Below are 23,706 nucleotides of genomic sequence, written 5' to 3'. Positions count from 1 at the left end.
ACTTGTCGCATTTGTTTGTTTACGTACTTTTTCGTGAATTTAAGCGCGTAATATTTTCTGCTGCTGTTTGAAACAATCAGTTTCTCTTGCTCGAGTAAACTGTCTAGTTGTTGTCCATATAAAATTTGACAACTGGCAAAATGTGACTATTTCATACTTACGAGTTATTAAATGTACTTTTGAATAAGTGATAACCATGTAATATATCATCATCATTATTATCATAAGCTCACTATGCATCCCCACTGAGGGGCTCGGAGCCTACCCCAAATTAGTGGTGACTAGGCCATAGTCAACCACACAGGCCCAGAGCGGGTTGACTTCACACATATCATTGAATTTTTTCTCAGATATGTGCGGGCAGCATCACTATGTTTTCCTTCACCGTAGGAACGTCGGATAAATGTACATATCTAGATCGAAAAACACATTGGTACATAGTGGGATTCGAACCCAGGCCCTGCAGATTGCAAGTCAAGTGCCTAATAATTATATCTTTTTCTAATCTAGATTTGGTGTTTTTGATACTTAACACATTCACTGTTTACAAAATAAAAAAATGTAACAGCTGGGAGCCAAAACTTTTTATGGTGAATTTTTATTTAGTATATCTGGGAGTGTTTGAACATATAGATAAATTAATAATGTTTTTTGCATTTGAGCGCTAGGGATCATCATTTTGAGTGCAAGGGATCATCATTTTGAGCGCTAGGGATGGCAATGGTTTAGTTCACTAATAGGTAGATATTTGTTCCACGATTACATTTCTGTGTACTAATATGTTACAAGATTTTGACAAAGTCAAGTTTTTCATCAAATTCCAGAATATTGAGTAAAACATGTCAGGATACTAATCAATACCAGCTTTTATCTTCTCGGTTCAAGATCTTGTGACATTTCATACACACCCACACATACAAACACGTATACACACACACATAAACATAAACGCATACACACACACGTACACACACATACAGGACATACATATATTTAAAAAATATACATACTCGTACATAAAATAAAGCCTTAGCTTCATGTGATACAAGATATTTGTATGTTTGCCTCCGTACGAACGTGGTACTAATCACTGTAACACTGTAAGAATGAAACTAATACTCTTTTTCGTTAGTTGACTATATTGCCAGAGTGGTCGCACAAATCAACATGGACTCGCTTCAAACGCCGGCGGCTTGCTGGCTACTACATAGTGAACGGGCCCCTCGCTCGTATCCGAGAGGGAAGCGCCGCTACTAATAGCTCTGCCCACTCGCATCCGAGTGGTCAGCAGTGAATGTATTAATAAAGAAATATATTTGTCGTTTGTCAACACGAGTGGTTTGGCGAACATTAATTTGTAAATAGTGTAATTTTGTAAAAAAAAAACGTATTTTAACTTATTGCAGCACAGTAAAAATACATATATTGAAGGTTGAAGGACACCGATATCCAATCCCTTAATAAATTAAAAACGAATACAAACTGATTTTACCAAAAAAAAATTGTAAATATGTTTTTTTTATTATTTACACTTCTGTTTCCGCATCCGTTTCCGTTTCCGTTTCTGCTAAAATTTATTTTTGACATCTGTTTCCGTTTCTGGTTCCGGTAAGACACTTCCGTTGCATCACTAAATTGTACTTTAGAAAACTTTAACAAAAAATTTAAAACTTACTGTTCGTAAGTTTATGCAACGTTACTTTTGTATATCATTTTTTTGTTCAAAATCTCAAATAATATAGTTGTATAATGATAATTATTTTAATATAATGTACTGTAAAATATAATAATACATATATATTCGAATTGTAAATAGATGTAATGTTACGATACTTTAGTGTAAGTACATCGTAATATATTCTAAGTACGAAATGTATTTTATAACAAATAATTTTACAACGAATTTACTTGTGCCTGCGAAACGATGCAATTGTATTTTTGTTATAATTTTTATAAATAAATAAGAATTTATAAATTTAGTTTTATTCATACGATTACCCAAAAATCTTGTATTTTCATTCATATATACATACTAGCTGTCGCCCGCGACTCCGTCCGCGCGCAGTTAAAAAAAAAATGAAAAATAGATGTTGGCCGATTCTCAGACCTACTGAATATGCTCACAAAATTTCATGAGAATCGGTCAAGCCGTTTCGGAGGAGTACGGGAACGAAAACTGTTACACGAGAATTTTATATATTAGATTATGCATTATTTTTTTGGTTTTTTTCCTAATGGTAAAGAGTGTCCAATTTAACGTACATTGGTTTTATTCTGTCAAGTTAATAGCGCCAAGACAGCGCCATCTCTTATCTTCCTGGCACAACATTTTAAACTTGCACCTAATATTCTCAAATTGATTAAAAAATAAAACATTTTAATATTTTCAATCAGCTTTTAATCTCCACACATTAGCGTCAGTATATCCGTGATTCTCTTCACATATGTTTTTCGGGAGAGGATATGACCGCATCAGACTCAGCTGAGACCGTCTCTCCCCTGTCAGTCCGTGACGTCCTGGGTCACCTATTAAAACCTGTTAACACATTAAATAATGTTGACATAAGAATGCCAAAGTATACAAAACAAGGTAATTAATTAATTTCAGTAACTGACCAACTTCCCGTCCCGTGCCAAGCTCGTTAGCCAAGAGAACAGTCTGTCAGCGAATTCCTCGTCGTACAACATGTCTCCTACCACCACCAGGTCACAGGAGCAGTCAGTACCCACCAGGTCCTCAGAACTGGTATCTATGGCAACTCCGTTTAATTGAGCGTTCAGTTGTGAAGCTACGATCGCAACTGGAATGAAAAATTCAAAAGCTGGAGTAGTGTTATTATTTTTAAAATAATTTTTTGTACAATCTTGTCTAATAATTTGAGTAATATATCAACAGGGGATGTAGCTCAGTGGTAGAGCGTTCGCTTTGCATGTGAAAGGCCCCGGGTTCGATCCCCGGCATCTCCAGTATTTTGCTTTTGCTATAAAAGAAGACAATAATATCAATATCAAATGTAATAAAATTAGTTTATCCACATAAATAATTATTCCAAACAAAGTTAGGTCTTTTTGAATGTTAGACGTGGCATGCATATATTAAAAAAGATCTGTTGTGAAATAAAAAAACTAAAATTAAATCAGAATTTTTCTATTGTTAATTGTGTGCCATAAATTCATCAAGATTTTGTAGGATTTTATTTTACTGGAATAATAGCGTTATGTAATTTCGTATTTTACCTGGATCTATGTCGTTAGCAACAGCTCTGCGCGCGTTTCCCATTGCCGCCGCAATGGCGCTAGCGCCGCAGCCGCAGCCCACATCCACAACCACGCGCCCTTTTACTAAATGTTTATTATCCAAAATATATCTAGAATGGAAAAATAACTGTTTTAAGTTGTTTTCTAGAAAAAAAGATAAAAATGTTAAAAATTACTCCACTTTTTGGAAAATAAAGGCGGTAGATGGCGCTTTGCTATACCACAACTTCATTCTGATACTATCTTCACAAATCTTACTAATATTGTAAATGCGAATGTTTAGATGTATGTTTGTTTGAATGTATCACCGAAACGGCTGAACGGTTGATGAATTTTCCATAAACATATATAGAACATAGTTTGGAAGAATACATAGGCTACGTTTTACGTTTTTTAATGCCGCGCGGACAGAGTCGTGGGCGACAGCTAGTTTCTTAATAAATCTACAAAATAATCTGATCTAATAATAGGAGAAAAATAACTTGTTATGTAACAAAAAACAACATTTCGAAAAGTAAAAGGTTAGGATTTAAAAATGGAAAATGTTTCCCACACATTTTAAAACAAATTCAAGAATTTTTCCATCAAAAAGTTGTTATACCACTATCATTGTAAAAAAATCGTTGCAGATTGGTTTCCCCGCGTGCGTCATTCTGCTTCCCATGTGTTTGGTATCAAAATTAATAGGGTTGTCACACGAGTTAATTTAATTTTTTTACTGTAACCAAAAATTAGTGTAAACATTTTAGTCTATTTTTTAAATTGTTTAGAATAGAAATAATTTTCTTCACACACTTTAAATGTTCAGTGAATTGTTAACTATAAGTGCACTGAATTTACAATATCAAAAAAAAACATTTAAAGGTTTTATTTTTTTGAACTGTCAATTAAAAAGTTTATTATTCGACAAAGAACATCATTATTATAGATTTTAAACGATGTTGTCACAAAATGTATAGACAACCCTAAATAACAATGATTCGTTTCCCCGAATAAAGCGATAATGTTTCCAATTTATTTGATGTGTTCCGAATAAAGATGCTCAGAATCAGAACACAAAAACAGTTTTATAACCGTGGTGTTCCACGACCGAAAATTTTATTACTTTCGTATTAAATTTACAAATATATCCATAATTATTTTGTAACAAAATCCACTGAATCCAGACTTTTATTACAAAACATCAGTTACGCAGAATAAGTTACTAACTTTTCCGACTATTTCTCAGAATCGTTGTTAGGGGGTGACTTGTTAGGGTTGGATTTTCTCGGTAAAGCGGCTTAGAAAACTTATTGCGTTAATACGAAGAATTGTAGGGATGAAAAGAAATAATTTTAAATGTATAATGGCAGGTCTAAACGATATTATAAAATATTAATTTTTTAAGTTAAAATAATCTTTCATTATTTATACACAGCTCACGCCTGTAACACAGAGGAGTAGGCAGTGTTCACGGACCTACTTTTGGTGTGTCCAAACGAACCTCCGCAATCCACTTTTCGCCATTTCGGATAACGGCTTTTTCTCCCGAGAATTCACACATGTGCGGGTTGCATCACGATGTTTTCTTTCACCGTAAGAAGGTCGAATATAGGTACATATGTAAATCGAAAATCACATTGGTATATGGCAGGATTCGAAACCTGTACCTGCAGATTGCAAGTCAAGTGCTTAACCTCTGAGCCACCGACGTACTTATTATTTATAAATAATCAATAATTTAATTTAGTACAAAATATTTTTAAAAATAAATTTTATCTGACCAGTTCTAATCTAATACAACACTAATACATTATTGATAATCTTAAAACATTTAAATTTAAGCCAAATAAATGTATAAAATTAATATGCTAAGATAATTACTAGGAAATGTTAAAAATAATTTTCTTCGAATTATCAATTAGCTGTCACTCGCGACTCTGTTCGCGCGGTAAAAACTTAATTAGTAGCTTGCGTTCTTCCTGACTATACTTCTACATCAAAATTTAATCTAGATCCATGCAGCTGTTCCGGAGATAACTTCTAACAATAATCCAACCATCCATCTAAACATTCGCATCTATATATATAAAAGAAAGTCGTGTTAGTTACACTATTTATAACTCAAGAACGGTCGAACTGATTTAGCTGAAAATTGATGGGGAGGTAGCTTAGAACTAGAAGACAGACATAGGAACTTTTTTATCTTGTGTGCATTTTTTTTATTCCGCGCGGACGAAGTCGCGGGTAAAAGCTGGTTTATAATATTAGTTAGTTTTACGATACGATAAAGTATTTCGAAGAATTCGTACTATTTTCGAATGAGTCATCCTGATAAATTCTTTATACATTCCTCAGTGACTCAGACATCTCTGTCTCTGCCTTTCACTAAGAACTTTCTATATAGCTATCTCTCTCTACCGTTACCTGTCTATCTCATTCTTATGCAAGGATTAGGTGACTTTGTTTCTTTCTATCACAATGCGGCCACTTCTTTCTCTGTACCATATCTATAGTATAAACGCGTATTTTGAAAACATTTTTAGTATGTTTTGAAATATAATTACTTATAAATATATGTATATATTTTTTAAATTTGCATAAATTTGTAAGAATCCAACTTAAAAATCAAATTTATATTATTCATTTTGTGGTGATACTAGGCTTTCGGTGTTATTTAAACTTGTTACTAGATTATTTTAGACATATTAGCCAATTAGTCATGATAGGATTAACTGGAAAAGCTACATATTCAGCCTTTTTATAACTAATCCAGTTTTTTCAATGCATCTGCATTTTATCTGTCGTTTTTTTTTTATTAAGTCTGGTCAGTGTTTAATAAATAAGTAAATAAATTATTTGAAAATTTAAATTAATTTATACACAGCTATAACAATAAATAAAATAGGAAATGTTGATTATGGTTACATTACTTTATTATTTTTATTGCTTATCAATATAAATCTAAGTTCACACTATGAATAAGCGCATAAAATCCCTCACATGACTCACGATGTACGTTAATGTTGGTACTTCACTTGTTTGTTTACATTTTTTCCAATAAAACTGAACATATTCCCACAACAAGCGAAATATAACTCTATTGCAATGGTATAAGGTCTAATTTGACTATTATTTTTAAATTATAATACAGATAAAAGTTGGATTTACCAAACGAATTGCAACTAATACAGAAAAATCATAAAATGTTTTTTTTAATGTAAAAGTCGTAAATGTTTTTTCTTTCAATGTTCAGGAAGTTTAGTGATAAGTGGTTTTTTATGTTAAAAGCTACCTCTTAGTTTAGTTAACAACATGCACAACAATAAACACAAATATACATTTAAAGATGTAAACATGTTTTTTTGCTAATGTAAAAGGGCCTACGCGGCCTATTTTCCTATGTGGTTGAAACTTTGAAAGCCTCTCCTGTAAAGTTGTCAATTTGCACTTTGGATATTAAATAAATAAAATATAAAAAACTTGAGAGGTGTGTTGGGACACCCGGATGAAACGAAGTTCCTTTCAATTAATTAGTGAAGGAACCAATGTTTATTCTATGAATAAAAAACTTAAGTCTTCACAAGAAGTACATTTTATTTCTATGAATTTTCGTTATATATTGTCACGTCGTTGCCATGATGAAGTAGCGCTCATTCGTCGTTAACATACTTACTATAGCAAAAAGTGTCGTGACAACTTTTCGTAAGAATTTTTTCCGTCTAGCCCCCTTTCACAACGCGCGATAAGGAACTTCGTTCCAATATTATAAATTAAATATTGAATTGTAAAATATACAAAAAAACTGTTTTGCTGATAAGCGTTTTTTTTGTCTAATTTAATAAGCATGAATTCATTTTAAATGATTAGATTGATTTATAATTCAAACATCTTGATTTACACTTGTTAAAAACAATCAGGTTTTACATTACTGTGTTCTGTGGTTTTCCTCATTATATTTATTGGTAAATAATTATAATTCTGTACACGTATTTATGTATGTATGTCTATACACAGATTAGGAGGAAGGAAACTTTGTGTTTCGGGGATTTTTTTTTAATTTTTACGTTTCTTTACTATGTATCAAGTTCTTTTTAATAATTGATATTACTAGAAATAATATTAGTTACCTTATTTTAATAATTATTGAGTGTTAATTATTTTATTTCATTGAATAACTAGCAGTTACCCTCGAATTCGTATGCGAGGAATTAAAAAATCTAGTAATAAAAATAGCCTATCATCCTGGGATAAGTGTAGCTTCGCAACAGTGTAAGGTTTTAAATTGGTTCCGTAGTTTCGAAACCTATTCAATACAAACAAATCATTTTTTTATTATATTAGTATAGACTAAGAGTTAAATAAAGAGATTTAGTTTTCTTTATTAGATTGTTGAATTCATTTCTCTTTTATTTAAAACATAGTTATTATTACCTGGCACTTGCTTGTCCTCCGGGCCAGTAAAATGCCCAATACGGATCTTTGAAGGGGTTTTCTTCAGGTGGTGCGGACCAAAGTGAGCATTGTGGAGTGAGCAGACGTAGCGCCATCTCTGGAGTTAAATGTGCACGACTTACTATCGTGTGTTTTATTATTTGTGATACTAGTTGATTCCTCATAACGTCTGCAATAAAAAAAAATCATTTGATTGTATGTAAGCCACTTAGCCAGCCATGAGAAGAATATGAATTTAACATCTCACTTTTAAAAAACGCGTCAGACTTTTATGGTCCATTGTAAGTCACAAATGCGTATGCTCCAACAAGAGCGGAACTGGTATTATTGTAAAATATTAAATTGTCTACTGCTCTACATTATTGCTCTGTCCTCGTGTGAAACTTGAAGCTCAAAGTAGGATACAGCAAACAGGTAGACAGACAGAAAGATTATCGCGCAATATAACTGATTAGAGTCAATGGCCGTTGCCTGTCAGCGCCCCTAGCGGTGGGGTTGACCAACTTTACCTGCAGTTGATTGACCTGATGTTTCGTAATGTTTTGTTTTTGTTTACAAAATCAAAACAACACCCAGATGTTCAGAGGTTAGTTGATCTGGCTTTAGAACTGACTGTAGTAAATTCGATTCTTAATGAACATAAAATTGGTTTGTTGTTTATAACATTACGATGTAGTCGTTTTAAGCTATGGTAATAATAAAAAACCTGACTCTTTTAACTCCACATGAAATAAAATACATGTGAGAAATTTTATTGATTTAATACAAATTATTTACAAAACAAAATTCATAACATTTTAAGGAATAAATTTAATATTAATATGCTGATTTAGAAAATTAAGCTTTATAAAAAATGAATCTTATTTCCTAGGACTTAAAGTTCAATATCATTAACTTTTATTGTAAGGTGCGACGACCCGAATGTGTCAGCTTACGACCTTGGTCAAGGTCGCGGCTGCGCGGCGCTATACAACGACCTTGTAGTCTTGAGCCGTACGAAACATAGTTGAGTCAGCTTTGATAATTTACGATACGATCGGTGAATAATATCTTTCATTTCAAGGACTGCATATTGACCTTATTACTTTCTCATACAACGCCATACACATTTACTCTGGATATCGAACTAAATTCCATACATTACAATTTTAACGTTAGAAAACCAACCATTACTAAGTACTATGTACTCGTACTTGGATCTAACAGAAAACAAGTGAATACATAATTATATAATTATACAAAAACAATGTATATTACTAATTCAGAACTCCAAGAAATGTATATGACATGTGTATTAATAAAATTAACTATTAATTAAAAAAAAAGAAATTGAAAAAAAAATTGTAATGGCAAAAGGCTCAGCTGATGCTGCCTTCAGCTTGTCATTGTAGGCCACGTTGATTTTTAGTTTAGTAACCTCTATCGCAGGAACATGTTTTACTAACTTGCGTCTTAAACAAGGTTCTGTTAATTTTGTGAAGGAGACAGTTCACTTAATAGATAAAACATTATTCAATTTTGCGAATGTGTTCTATTTGCAAATATGTTTATAGTTGTAATTTGTATTGATAATTCTGTACCTCTGATAGTACGTGTAGTATATCTGCGTGAAACATATGACGTGGGAATACGCCTCTCTCGTACCAAGCGCTACCATTCAACTAAACCAGGTCTTATCTATATAGATTATAATGTTTTTGTCAACAAAACTATACATTTTCCTCAATGGATGTTGAACAAAGCATCAAAGTTGCAGATTATGAAATACAATCGAACCTGGATAAGTGAGAGTCATTGTTCCCTGACGGGCAACGTCCATAAGCGAAAAACTCGAACAAGAAAAATATCTCAGTCCATTCGATTTTCGCTTAACCAAGTTCGATTGTATGTGACAAACATGTTATGAGAAAAAAAATCACGTTCACCAAGAAACACGTGGCAAATATGTCGAAATTGCCCTCTTTCAACATTTCCAACTTTAGGCAAAGTAAAGATTAACGATATCGCTAATTGAAAGCTTTAATAAAGAGGTACTTAAAAAGTTTTTGCTTTTCGTAACAATCAATTCTAACATAATAAGGAGTAAACATACACTTTTTTATAACGCAAAATTGTAACAATCACGGCATATTTTTAAATAATTACTTTTGTTATAAAAAGCCCTATACTTACGACACGCTTTAGACTATATATTTTCACGCCATTAAACTTAGGGGGTGACTAAATTGAAAATAATTGTTATGAAAGAAAGGGACGAAAATTGCAAATCAATAGCAAATATGAATGGTTGTCATGGTAACGGTGATTCACAGCCAATGGCGAAGACATTCGTTGGTCATTCGAGTATTTGAATTTTGACATTTGCAATAGAAATTTTTACGCAATCTTACTAATATCATAAATGCGAATGTTTGGATGGATGTTCGTTTGAAGGTATCTCCAGAACGGCTCAACGGATCTTGATTAAATTTGGCACAGATGTAGAACATAATCTGGAAAAATACATAGGCTACTTATTAGGTTTCTTTTAATGCCACAGAGTCGCGGGCGCAATCTAGTGTAAGAACAAAACAAAGCTGCAAAGGATCAGCTAGTATAGACACATTTGTGCATATTTTAATTTTACTGTATGTGTACTTTATGTGTAGTATTTTACTTTTTTTTCTTAAATTAATGGTGTCCCATTAAGTCATGTCAGATCTTAATGTTTTTTTACATAATTAAGGCTATCTCAATTCTTACTACGTGCATTCTGTCAGTGACTAACAAAACTGGGTTAAGTAAACGTCAAGTGTACGTGATGTTATGTGGATTCATTTAGCTTATTGTTGAATCAACTGTTCGCACATTTTTGCGACACTTTATAAAAGTTCTTTATAAAAGAAAATAGAGTTAAATATGTTGTTATTGTTATCTTTTTCTATCCTTAGGAAGTTCTACCTATATATACCGTAAAGATAACGAGAGATTACAATGTTGTTTTTTTTTTAATTAATAACGAAAGAATTGCGGAATTAAACGACTTAGTAAGTAGTCTATGTTTTCTTATAGACTATTTTCTACATTTGTGTTAAATTTCATCAAGATACGTTAAGCAGTACCGGAGATACCTTCAAACAAACATCCATCCATACATCTATTTAAACATTCGCATTTTTACTATTATTAATGTGTGAAAAAAATAAAATAATTTCTGACAAGTCATTTTTATCTATTGATAACTAGCTTTTACCCGCGACTCCGTCCGCGCGAAATAAAAAAAAATAATAGAAAACGGGGTAAAAATTATCCTATGTCCGTTTCCTGGTTCTAAGCTACCTGCCTACCAATTTTCAGTCAAATCGATTCAGCCGTTCTTGAGTTATAAATGGTGTAACTAACACGACTTTCTTTTATATATATAGATAGATTTAATTTGATATATTAATTAACTCAATCACATTGTCTTTGAACTTTATCAAGAAATAAACAGCAACGTTATCAGTAAGATAATTGATACGTGTCCCAACAACTATCATTAGACACGTGGTTGTATGACTTTGTATGACTTATTGCTATCTAAATATAGTATGTTGTCTTGCGGATGTTCCTACGATACTTTTTATGGTTACTTTTAATGATAAAACAAAGATATTTATTGAGTTATAAATTATAAAAAAAATTGATATCTTACTAATATTATAAATGCGAATGTTTGGATGGATGGATGTTTGTTTGAAGATATCTCTGGAACGGCTTAACGGATCTTGATGAAATTTGGCATACATGTAGAACATAGTCTGGAAGTATACATAGGCTACTTATTAAAAATTTTATACGGGTTGCAGACCAAGAGCTAAGCTAAGTTAGTTTAGCTTAGCTCGCATAGCTGACGCAATTTTCCATACTTGTGCAGACCGCAAACTATGCGAACTAAGCTATGTGAGCTAGTTAACTTAAATATGCGAAGCTAAGTTAGTTGTGTATACCGATGCGCAGCTACCCGAGCTAAGCTAAGCCTCTCCCGCTACCCTACACACTTTGCACATCCTTCACCAGTGCTGTTCAGTGTTCTTTGTTGTACTACGCAACACTGACTGAGCTTTGGCTTAGATGTTGGTGAACACGATATTTATTTCTAGCTTAGCTTACCCTAGCTTGATTGGCATAACTAAGTTATGCCTAGCAAGCTAGGGTAAGCCTTTAGCCTTGGCATAGCTTAGTTTTCGGTCTGCAACCGGCTTTAATTCCACGCGGTCGGAGTCGAGGGCGAAAGCTAGTATTAAATGAAACTACTAAACCAAGTTTTAGAGTTAGTTATAGATAAAAATTTGTTTTTAAACAATGTTTTTACTTAATATAACACTTGTTGCAACATATTAAATATAAATTTGCAAACTACGCAAATATTTTGTTCGTGTGATCTTTAACCTTTGATCTGAATTGTTCTAGACCGTATTTTTTACACGTGTAATTGTTTAACAAAATTATTATTCTTTTTTAATTTAATTTGACTACTATAGACATTAGTGGCGTGATCATGGATGTTTGGGGGAGGCCTATGCCCAGCTGTGGGCGTTACGAGGCTGAATGGATGATAGACATTAGACTTTGAATTTACATATTTTTGACTGAAATAAAATTATATTAATAACTAGCTTTTACCCGCGACTCCGTCCGCGCGGAATGAAAAAAAAAAGAAAACGGAGTAAAAATTATCCTATGTCCGTTTCCTGGTTCTAAGCTACCTGCCCACCAATTTACAGTCAAATCGATTCAGCCGTTCTTTAGTTATAAATAGTGTAACTAACACGACTTTCTTTTATATATATATAGATTATTATTAAAAAAAGAGGATGTTGTTAGTAGAAGAAAAAGACATGACTAGATGGTTTGGACATTTTGAAAGTATGAGTTAAAGAAGATTAACAAAGGATCTAAGTCTAAGATGAGAAAGTGAGTGGCAGTGTTGTTACCCAGACGAACTTATACCGATCGGATTAATGAATATTCAAGAAGGAAGGTATTAAGACAAGATGTGCATGTACGGGATGATGTATGAATGTAGAAGTGAGAGAGGTGTATCAAAACCTCGTCAAGTTATGGTTTATAGTCTCTGCCTATACCTCTAGGTTACAGTCGTGAGTTATGTTGATTATAAGATTTCATGTACACATAATATTTTAACTTTTATAAGAACGATTTAATTTAATGCTTTGTTTCAACTTAGTTTGAAGTAATACCTGTGACCTTATAGCGTTGTCCTTATCACACACGCCCGCAGTGTATATGCAGGACAAGGACGACTAATGCGGATAAATGAAATTAATTCTTGTCGATTAGTTGTAGTAAATGGTGACGATAATGCAAATGTTTTTGTGTTAGTTAACACTTTGAATGCCAGTACGATTTTTATGTAATAAGGTTCGTTCTGACAAGCCAAGTATCTAGTGCAAGTGTTAAAAGACGTTAAGTAAAATTAAACCTTATTTCAATGTTACAAAGCTCAATTTTATTTCGATAAATAAATTTAATAAGCCCATTATTAATTTTTGTTCTATTACGAATATATCATCAACATTTAAGGTGTTTAAAATAAAACAATCTTATACTAATATTATAAATGTGAATGTTTAGATGTATAGATGTTTGTTTGAAGTTATCTCAGGAACGACGAACACATAGGCTACTTATTACGTACGTAAATTCCGCGCTGACGGAGTCGCAGGCGACAGCTAGTTTGGCACAAATATAGAACTTAGTTTGGAATAACACATAAACTACTTAATATGATTTTTAAATATCGTGCAGACGGAGTCGCGGACGACAGCTAGTTTGGCACAAATATAGAACTTAGTTTGGAATAACACATAAACTACTTAATATGATTTTTAAATATCGTGCAGACGGAGTCGCGGACGACAGCTTGTGGACAACGAGGACGACATATATAAATAATAATAATAAAATGCTCATGTGGTTTATGTTTGTTTGTATACACAGGAAACCTCAAAATTTATTTAAATCAACAACACAATTTTCTGAAATTGCAGTAGTATTTTACCTCAAATGACATACAAAATATGTTTGCTTCCTCAATTTATGAATAGTTTCGCTCGAAGTCATTGTTTATTAAATAATATGTTAACAGTCAGTCGGGTGTTTTTTTTAATGTGTAGTGTAGTGTAATGTTTAGTAATGTGAAGTGGAAGCAATTCCGTGTTTCGTGTGATGAGTGTGCATAGCGCAGGCCTAATGTTAGTCCTCTTATCTATTGCACCATTTTCATATAAGCAAGGGATGGGAAGGGGTGGTGTATTTGGTAGAGGATTTGCGTAGAAAGGGGAAATTTTCTGTTTCTGTTCGTAATCTGTCAGTTAAGGGAAGGTAAGACATCTGCTAATCCAGATGTCTATGGGGAACGATCGCTTCGCTATTTTGGCGAATTCTTATCTTTTATATATTTTTGTCTATGTGCTTTGACTTTGTTCATGCTAATAGGTGAATGTCTTATTTATATTATAGTATTTAATATCTCAATCAGCCGTTAGAGGACATGTTACGAGGTCACTTCACGTTAGTGACGTGACGTGCGGAGTGAATGTCCGCGTTTCAGTGACGCGCGTCAACGTGTGGAGCAAACTGGTACATTACAACACTGACCGGCCACACCAAAGTCCGGGTTTAGAAATGGGCAAATCCGTAATTTCTGTAACATTAAATATTGTAATACGGATTTTGTTATTCACTTACGATGGCCTTGTTTATTATTTTTTTAAATATCATCGTCCGAAATATCAAGGAATACTTTTCGTAAAAATTCTTTTGTTTTTCTTCAACTTAATACATTGAAATTGGTAATCGTGGAATTATCGTTGTCAAGGGGGATTGGTAGGGAGTAGGGAGGTCCCCGTTTCCAGTTTATCTCTGGTATTCCCGAGTATGAATCGTATCCTACAGGATGCTGTGACTCATCCATTCATTGAAAAGAAACAACATTTCAACCTTTTACTGCCACAGGCTAAAATAATGATTACTTGATCAGTAGCTCATTGCTTAGTGTAGACTTAACAAACAGTTAACTTAATTAATATTTTGTGTTCGTTAACGACTGATTAACGGCAGAAAACAATATTCGATCATTAACATCGGTCCATTATTTTTGTTACTTTGTACAAAACTGTGTACATACAAAATTATTTGATTACTCTCTAAACGTGTTCTTCAATTGATGTTGCGATTTTTAGATCGGTTTAATTTTAACCGAATAAATAAAAAAAATATTAAAAATATAAGCAAAAGTAGTTCTATATCGAATGTAGATTACGGCAGTAGGTATTACTCTGGTGCTTATTGGAACAGGATTTGAAGGGAAAATGGATTACTCAATGTCATAATAAAAGCTAAATCCTATAAATGATACGTAGAAAGTTACCAATTGTTAATGCAATTGCACTCTGGTAAAGGATTTGGTTAATGTCTCTCCGATCTGTCGGGACTTTTTGTTATATTCATATATAGTCATAAAAATAGGGCATTGATATAAAAAAGTCCCTTCGTGAATACAGAAATGGATGTTATAATGTTTAATGTATATTAAATACGGCAAATAACTGTTGGTTTCTGAGACCAAAATTCTCGTTTCAAACATATTGTTATCTCATGTAGTCATATGTTTTGTCAAAGATAATGACAGGGATGACGATATGTTTTACACAGATTTTAGGTTCAGAAACCAACGGTAAAATAATTATACACAACTATGTAGAATTTATAGATAATGCGGCAAATAGTATTAATCTATATATATAAAAGAAAGTCGTGTTAGTTACACTATTTATAACTCAAGATCGGTCGAACTGATTTAGCTGAAAATTGATGGGGAGGTAGCTTAGAACTAGGAGACGGACATAAGAACTTTTTTATCTCGTGTGCATTTTTTTATTCCGTGCGGACGGAGTCGCAGGTAAAAGCTAGTATATATATAAAAGCAAGTCGTGTTAGTTACACTATTTATAACTCAAGATCGGTCAAACTGATTTAGCTGAAAATTGATGGGGAGGTAGCTTAGAACTATGAGACGGACATAGGAACTTTTTTATCTCGTGTGCATTTTTTTTATTCCGCGCGAACGGAGTCGCGGGTAAAAGCTAGTCTGATCATAAAATTGATAGTTTATTTGTGTCAGATTAGGACTGTTTGGTTATTTTTCGGAACTATATTTGTTATTTTTCCAAATGGAATTTCTATCAGTTAGTTGTAAAACCCAATTACTGCAATATCATACATTTGGGTTATCGTACTACGTAAAAAATAATGTAAACATTGAGATAAGACAGACGCGCAAAATGTTGCATGCCGCAGTCACACTTTGTCTTAGATCATTTGATTAACCGTACTCATGACGCATGACATGAGAGACACGCCTACAAAATTCGTTATATAATGTTATTAAAGAGTTCACTATTTTTTAAAATGAATAACAGACATGCCTGATTTAGTAACAATTCATTTTACACACTGATAACGATAGATAGTTTTTGCGTTTTATTTGCAGTAGAATAAGTATTTTAAAGTCGTAATTAACTAAGGAGCGTCGGTGGCTAAGGTGTTAAGCACTTGACTTGCAATCTGCAGGTCTTGTGTTCAAATCCCGCCATGTACCAATGTGTTTTTCGATTGTCGATTTACATATGTACATTTATCCGACGTTCTTACGGTGAAGGAAAACCTCGTGATATGATCGAATGATATGTGTGAAGCCAACCAACTCGCAGTGGGCCAGCGTTGTTAACTATGGCCTAGTCACCCCTAACTTGGGGTAGGCTCGGAGCCTCTCAGTGGGGACGTAAAGTGAGCTGATTATGATGATGAATTAACTAAAAAACACCTCATTCTTTAAAATGAAGATCACAATTAAAGACATACAAAATATACCTACGCTTAAAATAGTACTGCAAGACTTGCTAAAATACTAGCTGTCGCCTGCAACTCCGTCAGCGTGGAATTAAGAAAATAATACTTAATAAGTAGTCTATGTGTTCTAGACAATGTTCTATATCTGTGCCAAATTTTATCAAGATCCGTTGAGTTATTACGGAGATATCTTCAACAAACATCCGTCCATCCATCTAAACTTTCGCATTAATAAGTAAAATTTTTTTTTACAAAATTAAAAAAATAATGATGACCTATCTTGTATGTACTGGTATTTGTAATTTGATATATCACGTGATTCCAGTACATTCCATGCTTGTACAACTAACGTAACAAGTTCTAATTATAACCTCAAAAAATACCAAGACGTTATGACGTCACAGTCTGTACAAACAATGCGTACGCGCCATTAGGTTCATAACCGGTTCTCATTCAGCCCGTCTGGAATGATTCGTAGAATTTTCATGCCTACGTATGAATGAGTGCTTTATGCTTTTTTTATATTTTAAATTGCTTCCATTGCAGCCAGTTCATAATTCAAACTGTCAGCGAAGTGTTACGTTTTTTTTTGGAATTCTTTTTCTCGTGAAATCTTTTTTACACTATTATCCATGTGGCTTTATAGTTTAGATAAATACAGAATAATTATGTTCTTATTAAGTATTTGTAAATGTTATTTTAATGCATTGATGTTATCTGACATCTATTAGTTATAAATCTTACTAATATTATAAATACGAATATTTAGATGGATGGATGGATGGCTGGATGGATGTTTTTTGTTTGGCAAGGGATGTAGAACATAGTCTGGAAGAACACATAGGCTACTTTTTTTTTTAATTCCGCGAGGACGGAGTGTCGAGCGATAGCTAGTAATGATAAAGAATAACTGTATTGTAGGTTGAAACAGTCTCAATTTCCCAAGCTAATAATAATCTCGTGTTTAAAACGTTAATATTGACGTATATTTAAATATTTTACTGGGAATAAATACGCAGTGTACGAGGAAAAATACAAATTAAATAAGATGAACATATTATGTTAGAGATATATAGGTACACTTACACGACAGAAGTTTTTCCTTATCATTCAAGTTGAATTTTATAGCTGTTGCCAAGTTAATTTTATTTCATTCGACCACATCATCACGTAACATCAGATGGGATCGTAGTCAAGCACTGGTAATTTAAAAAAAGAAATAAGTTTTTATTATTGTAAAATATAAAAAAAAGAAATACGTTTTTAGTACATAAAAAATATATAAAGAATTCCTGTTTCTTTCGTCATGTATGTTTTCTTGAGTTAAAAATTCACTTATCGATAACAATAGTGGACTTATCAAACGTTATACATACTGGTGTACTAGGAATTTATAAACAAAAGGCCGGCAACGCATCTGCAATTCCTCTGGTATTGCAGATGTCCATGGGCGTCGATGAACACCTTGGTATTCCCGCTGCTCGATTGCCCCCTTCTCTTATAAAAAAAAACAAGATTTTTTTTAGGAATAATATTCTAGTGGCCAATTACAATCCCATCAGAATAGTTATTAAAATAAATGGCTCTGGACAGCGGACACTTCGCTATTTTGGCAAATGTAGAGATTTTCCACCTTAAAAGCGACAGTCGTTTGACTGTTTCTTAAGAATTGAGACGGCAGAACAATTACCAATAGGACACAGCTTTTGTGTCTGAACGAATAAAGGTCGATCAGTGGTATACAACTAATTTCTGTGTTTATTGTATTTCTTTATTTAAATTTAGCAGAGTGGCAGAGTTTATCTTTTGCAAGGATCAAAAGATTTTTTTCTGTAAATGAAACACCACAAAAGGATCTGATTGTACCTTCTTCCAATGAAGGAAAACTTAATGATGGGATTTATACATATATTTATCTGAGGAGTTATTCAAAGATATGTGTGAAGTCGACCAACCCACACTAGGCCAGTGTTTGACTCAGGCCTAGCAACCCTAGTAAGCTCAGTCCCGACGGGGCAGCGATTGGGGACAAGAATGAGCTGAAGATAATGTATCTACGTCATAATTGGGGATAAGAGTTGATTTTAGATACTTGACCACGTAGGAATAGTAATGTTGATAAATGATAATGGGCACATGGGCGCCATCTTTCTTATCAAATAGATAACACAACACGTGCTATAAATTAATGTTTGCCATACGTCTGTTGCGATATTTATATTAAGTGTTATAATGATTATATTTTATGCAAGAGTAAACAAACCCAACTAAGCAACTACATCAACAGTGGTAGACGCTAGCAACATCTGTTGCACGAATTGACTCGCCCGGTGAAATACTACGACCATAAAGAAGACAGGCGTCAAGTGAGAACTCATATCCATTGAAACCATTATACAAAGGTTTCCATAGTTTATCTATCGTTAGAAAGGACTTATAAAAATTACGAAAATGTTGATACCAATCAGGGATCAATAAATTGCTCTTAAGATACATAAACAAACATGTTATCAGACATTATCAGTCTGGATTCGCGCGTCACGCAACACGCAGTTTTATAAAGTAAAATATAATGATGACTGCGCAATAATATAATAAGGATATAGGTAGATAAAAACAATAAATTAAGTTCAAATACAAAGCAGAAATATTTAGATTACAGATAAACACTTTAACACCAATAGGCCGGATCGACCGGTGAAACACAACGACCACATAGAAGAACGCGTGATGTGGTTCTAGTTCAGTTATTAGTTCAGTAGCAGACGTTTATAACTACAAGAGCTAACAATGAACTCGAATCGAATTTGGAACAATAAGTACAAAAATAAAGCAGAATACAACCATCTGTTCGTCAAATTTTAAATCTCACTTTTTTCTGAGAACTATCTAATTGGAGGTTTTACTAATTTAGCGTTTTACAATGACTTCGATTTTAAATTTGACCGTGTAATGTGATGTTACGTATGTAATTGTGTTTACACTAGTTTGTAACATGTTAACAAGATGTATATGTTAATTTGATGGAATACTACGCATTTCATCTTTACAACATCTTTTTGATTTATGAAGGAAAAAATTAGAACGTTTTTCTTAAGCGTACATATCTTACTAATATTATAAATGCGAAAGTTTGGATGTATGGATGTTTGATAGAAGATATCTGCAAAACGGCTCAACGGATCTCGATAAAACTAGGCACCTATGTGGAACATCATCTGGTAGAACACATACGCTACTAATTAAGTTTTTTGTAAAGAAAAGTAACTTTTAAATAATAACTGAAATCTATCGAAAAAATTCTTCTAATACAAAACATTAGCAATTACAGATTCTTAGAACTTCACTTTTTTTTACAATATAGATATTAAAAATCGAAATTAAGCTTTAACCCAGATAAGCCTGAAACTAAAATTTTCTGAAAATTTTGAAAAAAGTTACATTATTTAGTTTATTAGATCTTATGCAACATAAAAAAAATTATGAAAAAAAAATTAAGTGTAAGGCTTTCAGGGAAACAGCCGTCCTATATGTAGGACAGTAGGATAATAAGAGGAAATAAAAGACCATTTATGACAAAACAGAATGTAATCAAAAAGTGTAGTTTATTAGATAACTATTGATTATATTACCTATTGTTATATGTAATTTACTAGATTAACACTATTTATGAATGATATGTTTCAAAACACTTGACACACACTCCAACATCACATTTCTTGCAACGTGTCAAACATTTTTTGTGACATTGACGACAGTGTGTTTGCTGCGATTGAGGAATAACCAGATGATTCATTTGGTCTTTACGACTATCAGCATGTTCATGATGGGAGGGTCGGCTAGGCCCTCTTTTGGCATTTTTTCTGTTTGATTCAATCAAAGCAATTGCTACCCTTCTGCGAAAGCCAAGATGATCCAGTTTTCCATGATTTATTTTATATAACTGCCATGCATTATGTTCGGCAAGATCAATCATGTGTGTGAGCAACGGCATGTACCATTTCTTACCTCGTATACCAATTCGGTAATCTTGGCAAGCGCCTTGAACATCTAGCCAATTCACGGGATTTTTTGCCAAGTCCCGTTTTCTCCATGCGTAGGTACCGCCTACGTTTAGTTCGACCTGTAGAATCAGAAGGTTCTTCTTCTGTATCACTCACCATAATCTGCCCTTGAATCATTACTTCAGCCGGTTGAAGCAGAATGTTTCGTGGTAAATTATTCATAGTTACATTATCTTCTTCACCCGAATCTTCGTCAGTGAGACAGTCAGGATCAACAGGAGGAGGTAGAATACATATCAGTCGTTCTCTATAATCTTCTTCATTATCAGAAACATTTTCTAAAGCATCTAAAATTTCATGCGCAGCTAACGGTCTGTAAAGAAAAAGTTGTATTATTGTACTAAAATCATGTATATTATCCTACTGTCCTATATATAGTACGCTAGTATTTGTAAGAAGTTATACGTAATTTATTTATATTATTTTGCTAGAACATTTATTTAGTACAAAAGTTAAGGTTATCAACTAGATATTAACACAGAAAAAAACAACTCACGAGTAAAATATAACTTTTTATACATACCTGTCATTTGCCATGTCTGCAACGCACTTTTATTACACACTTATAAGGTAAAATATGAGGTAAAAACTGTTAAAATAACTGTCTTTTTATTTTTTCTAATAAAGCTGACACGTTTCTTACTGCAAATCATAAGACTAAATAATCTTAGATAAAGAAGGTATTCTGATATTTTTTTTTATTTCTACTGTCCTAAATATAGGACAGTAGGCTTATCTGGGTTAATAGATTAACAATAAGACTTATTTTTGATTAAAATAGAAATGTGGATATTCTTGATTCCATTGCACCGAAGATTGTAGGTCGATGATATTCCGTATTCCCCGACTGATAACGATGCTATGAACCTTGCTAGTTACAATGAACCATGCGGGCAACACTCAGCGTATTTGTTTATATATCTGATCAATATTGATTTTATAAACAACAAGACGAGTTATGTAAGAACTTTGTGATGAAAAAAGAAAATGGAGCAATTAAGAAAACAATTTTTATCAATTAAAAAATAATAACATTTCATTACAATTCCATTATATCGAATGATACGTTTGTCAAGCTTTGAGGCTTTTTGGCTAAAGGTTTGAGTACTGAAATTAGGCACCCACACTCACCCTGACTGTACTTGAAATTACTTTCACCTAACGCCTGTCTTCTATGTATTATTACAAGCGGGTCATTCCAGCTGCAACTAATGCTGCAGATTCTACCACTGTTAAAAAAGTTTTCATATATCTTGGCGGCTTTTAAATTCTTGCGAGTCACTGCGTAGAACACAATTTTTCATGTAGCGTAGCGTGGCGTTGTGGGATGCGAGTGCGAGGGAAAAGAACTACGCAGCGCACCGATGACCTTGAGCCGCCACGATATTTGAAAAAAGTTTTTTATTTGCTGTTACACTATTCATATTTCTGTTTTTTCAAAGTGTATAAAAGGGATGGTAAAATTGTAACTACATACGACAATGGAGGTTATCATACCGATATATTTACATGAATTGATAATGTTATTGTTTGATTTAAATACTTGGAAGACATTTTTAATATACAATAGCTATTTACCTTATCGTACATTATTGATAAATTGGAAGTAGATTATTTTTAGCTCTTCCTAGAAGTATTATCACTACGCCGTGTTAAGGAATTTGCGTTGTAATGTTTAGCCACGATTAGCGTTGCCAGGCGTCTGGATAAAGCCGGACATAGGTAGGCTTTTTGATTGCGTGTTCGGCCAAAATAAACAGTTGTACGGCTTTTGTTAAGCTTTTTAGATTTCCCAAACGAGAGTGTACTTATTAATACTGAGACAAAATTTTAAATAATATAGGGTGTCCGACCTTTCTACCAAAATGTCCGGGCAAACTGGCTGGTCTGTCCGGCTAGTAGGTTTGGCGACCTGGCAACCAAACACGGTCAATGGTTACAATGAACTGAAGTTGCAATTTCTTCATTGTGATAAAACTATGTCAAAATGAATTTGTAAATTCATCTTTTTACAGGAAGCATGTAAATGAAAAAAATGTAAATGCAATATAAAACCAGTTTTAGAACTATAATTATAATTAATTTAAATCACTTAGGGCAGCCATAGACTGTGCGTATGGCAGACGTTAACTCTTGATCTTCCAACCCGACTGATTAAATCGGTCCGTCTATTTCTGCCCTTATTTTACCCGTATATGAATGATAATAGATAATCATGGAGCATTGGATCGTAATCATATTATCTGTTTGATAAGCAAATGAAAACCACTACAAAACTATTGCGCAAGAATATGCCAGAATAACTGTTATAGCCTCGATTGGTTGAAACTGTAACCAACTTGTATGAACAGGTTCCTTTCTGTTAATGCTTTCACAACATGAATGGAAATATCCACGTTTAATGTCAAATCAACTTGCGTCCTTCACCCAGAGTAAGGCAGAGAGAGCGACCATTTGGCGCAGTCTTATCACAATAATTCATCTCTTTCACTTTCCAGAAGAGATATCGTGTGATTAGAATGAATTTAAAAATGCTCTATTTAAAAATTACTCTATTCTTTAATCGCTTTTAATTCATATCACATGTCAAATCACGGGTGAGAGTAAAATACAAAAATGGCGCGAAAAACGGTTTTTAATCATGAAAACGAAATAAATTATGAATGGAATTTGATATAGCCATCATTTAAAAAAAAAGTTTTTATAATTCTAAAATCAGGAGACAAAGTTGATTGTGTAATTATCCATAGTCCACCAATTCGATTTGCGACAGACGCTGTTTCCCTGTTGTCAAAATAAACCCAAGCGCGCGGGAATTCCAAGTGGCGTCGGAAAACACGCACACATACACAGAGAGACGTTACCTTCGCTTCGTGAAACACCACGACAAGGTTCACGCGATTGACACACTATTTGATAACTTTACTACGATATTAAAGGTCATTACAAACTGGACATTTACTTACGAACTGATATGATTTGTAGAGAAATTCACTCACACATATATAAAGTTTATAGACTTGTATTTAATTCACTACGCGCGTGAATTTCGAGG

General features: G+C 33.2%; 2 protein-coding genes and 1 non-coding gene across 3 annotated transcripts; 1 reads left to right on the top strand and 2 right to left on the bottom strand.

The window, feature by feature from the left end:
* Window positions 1-2,386: 2,386 nt before the first annotated feature.
* On the bottom strand, window positions 2,387-23,696 carry LOC106710365 (electron transfer flavoprotein beta subunit lysine methyltransferase). Its single transcript, XM_045684104.1, has 5 exons — window positions 23,618-23,696; window positions 7,672-7,861; window positions 3,238-3,368; window positions 2,617-2,801; window positions 2,387-2,536 (listed from the first exon to the last, which is right to left on the bottom strand). The coding sequence occupies exons 2-5, from the start codon at window positions 7,854-7,856 to the stop codon at window positions 2,387-2,389; spliced, it is 651 nt and encodes a 216-aa protein (XP_045540060.1). The 5' UTR covers window positions 7,857-7,861; window positions 23,618-23,696.
* On the top strand, window positions 2,896-2,967 carry Trnaa-ugc. Its single transcript has one exon. It is a non-coding gene; the product is annotated as a tRNA-Ala (tRNA).
* Window positions 20,592-21,253, bottom strand: LOC106707613 (piggyBac transposable element-derived protein 3). The gene is made up of 2 exons (XM_045684103.1): window positions 21,175-21,253; window positions 20,592-20,964 (listed from the first exon to the last, which is right to left on the bottom strand). Exons 1-2 carry the CDS (start codon window positions 21,186-21,188, stop codon window positions 20,592-20,594), a joined length of 387 nt encoding a protein of 128 aa, XP_045540059.1. The 5' UTR covers window positions 21,189-21,253.
* Window positions 23,697-23,706: the final 10 nt, after the last annotated feature.

The sequence above is a fragment of the Papilio machaon genome, chromosome 25 (assembly GCF_912999745.1).
Source record: "Papilio machaon chromosome 25, ilPapMach1.1, whole genome shotgun sequence".
NCBI lineage: Eukaryota > Metazoa > Arthropoda > Insecta > Lepidoptera > Papilionidae > Papilio > Papilio machaon.
The sequence above is the reverse complement of the archived record's forward strand: the minus strand, read 5'-3'. Positions and strand labels throughout refer to the sequence as shown.